Source organism: Mya arenaria, chromosome 16 (genome assembly GCF_026914265.1).
Source record: "Mya arenaria isolate MELC-2E11 chromosome 16, ASM2691426v1".
Classification (NCBI taxonomy): Eukaryota; Metazoa; Mollusca; class Bivalvia; order Myida; family Myidae; genus Mya; species Mya arenaria.
The window spans coordinates 45,631,053-45,636,666 of NC_069137.1; the positions used below are offsets into that span (position 1 = coordinate 45,631,053).

Genomic DNA, 5,614 nt, shown 5'->3' on the forward strand with positions numbered 1-5,614 from the left:
TTAAGAAGCCTAAATCTTGTACACATAATAAATGATCATTTCAATACTAAATTATCAACAAAAAAGCAAAATAAAGTATAAAACAAAAAATATACAAATTGTCTCCTTAATGCCGTAAAATACATACGGTCTCCTTAATGCCCTAAGTAGATATATATATATATATATATATATATATATATATATATATATATATATATATATATATATAACTATATATATATATATATATAATGGTTCTTATTAAGGATACCGGGCTTAATTAATAAAACACGGTATTTCAACCTTATGAGACTATAGTAGATCACAGTAAATCTTTTAGCATTCACCAATCATTTAATATTTTTTTGCGGTTTCTGCTATTAAATACACGGTTAGAATCTTACTATAAGTAGTTAACATTTTCCATAAATGTATAATTTAGTAAGTAATTAAAGGTTTATCAGTCAAAATTGATGTTTGTTATACATGTGATTGTATTGATTTTGAATAAAAATGTCACTTTCATAAGACGTCTTATGTTTTCAAATTTTGGTATTACTTATAATACAGTGTAAATACGCGTGTTTATTTTATCAAAAATAAAAGTGAATCTAGTCTTAGTGATGTTCCCTACATGATATTAGCTAGTATATATACAAGAATGTATTAAATACAACACGCTCGATGGCGGTGCACTTCATTTGTGTAGTCTTGGACATCGGCATTGAGCTTTAAAGCTGCACTCTCACAGATTAAACGTTTTGACATTAATTCTATTTTATGTTTGTCTTGGAACGAGCCAATTTTTGCGAAAATCCATTGACACCAGTTATATAAGACTGCTGATACAAAATCAGATCGCAGATTTTTATATTTAATTTCAAAAAAATGATGTTTTATGCATTTTTCTTTAACCGTTAAGCCATAATATATTAATTTTCGAACTGATTTTTGTCAGCTATCTTATATCATTGGTTTGCAGATATTTACGCATAAAATTACAAGACAAAAAATAAAATAAAAAGTTTGCTAAAATGGTCAATCTGTGAGAGTGCAGCTTTAAAGTGTACGCAAAAGGTCTAAATTAAACACAATAACTCTAAATGTACATATTAACATGATATAGTCATTTATTACTTACGACAGAAGCCACAGCTTGCAGCGCAGTTGCTGTGCGACCACTCGGCGTAGCTCGTGCACACCCCGGGTAATGCATACGCTTTGCAGTTTGGCAAGTTGTCCTGGCATGCGTGCGGAGGAATCGTTGTCATCACTGTCTGGCCAGTTGGGGGATCGCTAATGATTTGATAGTATTGAGTCAGTCACCCATCCGCCTTTAGTGTCGAGTTTAAACAGTTTGTTATTTTTCTTCTATTTTTGTCCTTCGAATACTTTAATACCATTTATATAATCTTTGGATTTGTAAAAGATATCAACACGGTTAATTCTTCTTCATAAGTAATAGTTAAATGACACGAATTAAAATCCTTGTGATTAAGAATAGGCGGAACGAGCGTCGCGAACGAGCCCTTCTTAATCAATTAGATTTTAATTCAGGCTATCTATGTGACTTAGAATACAACCTCGTTGGCTGATACATTTTAAACGCAAAATCTGACGCAGGGAGAGTGTATCGGATGAGCGGCAGTAGGCGGACCTTTAAACACCCGCGAAAGTTGAAATTCTTAATGATTAAGCCTAAAACTAAATGATTGCCTATCTTAAATTCCATTGGCTGAAAATGTAGGTTATATTCTAATGATTTTAACAAACTGGCACCCAAAACCTACCGGCGCATGCCTGGCTGTTGAGGGAGGCGGTGATTGAGGCAAGCTGGCTGAAATCCTGCACGGTAAGCACATGGGAACTGTCCGGGTCGCTCGCGATTGCATTTAGCTCCGACGTATCCACACCGCCACCTACACCGACAGCAAACACCTGTATCATAGAAACTAAGATGTTTCAGGTTCCCAATACACTTTTTACAACATCAACGAAGTTCACCTACATCAATGTTAAAAGGACGATGCACGTGCTTTGGTGCCCGTCTATCATATTACATGTTCTTCGAGATACAGGGATCGATTAATCAAATAATATGAGAGGATAGTTGACAATACATATGGAATGGAGTATAGTGAAATCTTATGTAATCCGTCTTCAGAATTACCCCGTAAATAACTGCCTACAGGTGGGGTATAAAAATCGTACCTACTCGCGATATAGAATAAATCAAAACGCATCAAAGCTGAGTATCTTCAATAAACAAAACATTTATGTTACACGAAGAATACTGTTTCCACAAAACTGCTGTACTTGAACGCCAGAGTTGCGAAGTTTCTGTGCCTCAGCCAGAGTGTTAGGTCGGTTTGTCGACCGTCCGTCTGTAACTACGATGGCGATGTTGGGTATGCCAGGACGGTCACCGTTGTTCTGGTTGAATATCGTGGTGTAGGCGTCCTGTTACACAAAAGGCGAACGGGTGTGAAATAACAACAACAACCTCTACTACTACAACTACAGCAACAGCAACAGCAATGATATAATTATCACCATAATTACCGGAATGGTCTTCAAATTACAGAGCTTTGTCCCTATCTCGTCAACACCGTTATGCCAACGCCATTTTATGTGATTGTTTATATTAAGGCCGATGTCCCATAGTAACTTTTAAATGACATAAAAATTAATACTTTTACGATAACCGTGCGTGATGGTATATTGTGAAAAAAGAAGGCAGCAAGTCATGTTAATTATATAACTTCTTTCGTGTCAATCAGAGTCCAATCAGAACGAATTGCTGAAATAAACAATAGCGTCATTATCGCTAGCGGGATATACAATATGACCCTGTATTTTCTATACAAAATATTAGGCGAAGGTAAATATATGACTTTAAACGCTGAACATGGACGTGTTAATACTAATATACGCGTACATGGAGAGCCTGTCCCGTGTTGGTGGTTCCCTGCTTGTACGGGATGTTGGCGATGGCCTGGTCCACCTGCTGCTGGGTCGTATACCTGGACAAATGGAATTACCTGGTAATTTGTGTTCATAAAACATAGATGCCACTAAATATAAGTGTCGTTAGTTCTTACCCGGGCTGTAGTAAACGCCCCTAACACATTTTTTTTTTGAATACGAGAGTACCAGCTAGACAGACTCAAGGTTTTATAGGCACAAAATACCAGACAAAGTGTTCACGTTATAATGTGTTCTCTATCAATTCAGTCCGTGCAAGGAATTCATTTTATTCGTGCACTTAAATCGCGGTTATCAAAACTTACCCATATTTACGAAGACGAGTGCATATAATTCGGATATTCTTTTCGGACATATTTTTTTCGGACTGTCGAGGTGAATGTAAACATCTGAACAAGGAACATACGGGCAAATATGTTTCAAATCTCAATATTTACCTGTTCAGATTAAATTGTGGGAATGTTCTGTCGCTGAAAATCTCCGTTGCAATGCGCACCTTGTCTGGACCGACGTCAAACTTAGATGTGACGTCACGAACGAACTGGAGCATTTTTTGGTAGTTGGTGGCACCAATACTTCCGGAAGAATCGAGAATGAAAGCGACGTCGGCCTTGGCCGCACAGTTAGGGGCGGTATGCGGCTGTGCATGAGGTTTCGATACTGTATTGAACAAAAGAAAATTTATATGAAAATATAAGAAAAACGGCTAGAGAAAACCTTGGAATTCAATACCATTCAAAAATACACAACCATTATACAAACTATTCTTCAATCACCAAGAGATAGAAAGGTAGTGAACATGGCAAACACTTGTTAACCGAAGACTCATTATACAGTGTGTTTATGTGTTTAGACTTATGTTTAGATCGTCACCTTCACACGCTTTTGTAGACAGGAGGGCATTCAAGGAGCTCAGGGCAGAAAACGAGTCGGCAGTAAAAACGTGGGTACTGTCTGGGTCAGAAGCGATCTCGTTGAGTTCCGACCGCACCACACCGTGGCCGACACCGATGGCAAGGATGGTTATGCCGGCGTCCCTGGCCGCCTTCGCCTTCCGCAGCCGTGAGGGTCGGGTTGTTTGACTGTCCGTCAGTGACCACGATGGCGATGTTGGGTATATTGGCTCTGTCACCTTGGTGTGGGAACATGTTATATTGTAATTTATTATCGTTTTAAGATGATTTTTAAGTCGATTACCTACACATTGACTAATGCCGATAGTTTAATAATGAGTTTCTCGTTTAGTGCATGTATTGTATTGATCGATGTGCTTTTAAAGCTGCACTCTCACAGATTTACCAACTTTTTTTTAATTTTTGGCTTGGAAAGAGCATTTTTTGCGTAAATATCTGCAAACCAATGATATAAGATTGCTGACAAAAAATCAGATCGTAGATTATCATATTTCCGTTCGAAAATATATGTTTTGTGAAAAATGCATAAAACATCAATTTTTAAAACTGAAATATAAAAAATCTGCGATCTAATTTTTGGCAGCAGTCTTATATTACCGGTTTCCATGGACTTTCACAAAAAATGGTTCGTTCTAAAACAAAAAAAAAATGTCTAAACGTTCAATCTGTGAGAGTGCAGCTTTAAAAAGGATCTGGGTTACTTGTATATTAGGCTTCAGCGATTATAGAGTTTCCATTATTTTTCTTAATCTCAGTGTTTATGATTTTATTTTTTTAACAGACTGCAAATAGATATTAATGCACGCAGTATTATCGAATTTGCATGCTGATATGACGCAGTGATTATATTTGAAATACACAAACTGTCATTGTGTGAAAAACCAAACTTTTTATGATGTTGTCTGAGAGGACAGGACAATACAATTAACTGGCATAAAAACGTTCAACTGGCATACCGTGCGCGGCGGAGAAACTGTCAGTGTGCATGAATCGGAGAGCCTCGCCAGTGTGGGTCAAGCCGGAGTGATAAGCGATGTTGTTGATGGCCTGTTGGACGCTCGGGCGGTCTTGGTACGTGTTCATGTAGAACTCTGCCTTGACGCTCGTCTGGAACGTGTCCACGCCCACCTGGACGGCGTTAGGCCCGATGTTGAAGCTGTTCATCATGTCGTGGACAAAGCCCTTCATTGTCTGAAAGTTCGGGGGAGCCCACGGAACCGGAAGAGTCCAGCAGGAACATAATGTCCGCCTGGGCTTGGCAGTCCGCCTTCGGAGCAGGCGTCGTCGGCGGCAACGTTACCACTTTGACTATTTAAAAAAATCTATATTAATAAAAACATGAGATGTATATGTGAGCGTACCTACTGTGACGTTGACGTTAACTGTCATCCAAAAAGGTTAATACTTCATAGCTTAAGTATCATCAATTAAAAGGTGATGCAATGGTTATAATTAAAGTGACATTCTTATTCAAAATCAATTTATACACATGTATAACAAAAATAAATTTTGATTGATAAACATTAGACTTCTTACTAAATAATGCATTTATGGGAAATATTAACTACTGAAAACAAGCTTGTAACCGTGAATTTAATATCAGAAAGCACACAAATATTAAATGATTGGTGAATGCTAAAAGATTTACTGTGGTCTACTATAGTCTCATAAGGTAGAGAGAGCGTCTTTTATGCTCATATCTTTCAAATTAAACTCGATATCCTTCATAGGAA

The 5,614-nt window shown here is 37.5% G+C and overlaps 1 protein-coding gene across 1 annotated transcript; it reads right to left on the reverse strand.

Annotated features, from left to right (window-relative positions):
- Positions 1 to 1,119: 1,119 nt before the first annotated feature.
- On the reverse strand, positions 1,120 to 5,069 carry LOC128221718 (cartilage matrix protein-like). The gene is made up of 7 exons (XM_052930319.1): positions 4,830 to 5,069; positions 3,841 to 4,099; positions 3,405 to 3,627; positions 2,921 to 3,005; positions 2,299 to 2,442; positions 1,773 to 1,920; positions 1,120 to 1,259 (listed from the first exon to the last, which is right to left on the reverse strand). Exons 1-7 carry the CDS (start codon positions 5,067 to 5,069, stop codon positions 1,120 to 1,122), a joined length of 1,239 nt encoding a protein of 412 aa, XP_052786279.1.
- Between the last annotated feature and the right edge of the window lie 545 nt (positions 5,070 to 5,614).

Excerpts from the sequence above, each read along its gene's own strand:
- LOC128221718 (XM_052930319.1), bottom strand. The coding sequence starts at position 5,069 with ATGAAGGGCTTTGTCCACGACATGATGAACAGCTTCAACATCGGGCCT. Across the intron at positions 3,628-3,840 it reads GTCTACAAAAGCGTGTGAAG|TATCGAAACCTCATGCACAG; the intron begins GTGACGATCTAA and ends TGTTCAATACAG. Across the intron at positions 2,443-2,920 it reads ACACGGGACAGGCTCTCCAT|GACGCCTACACCACGATATT; the intron begins GTACGCGTATAT and ends TTTGTGTAACAG.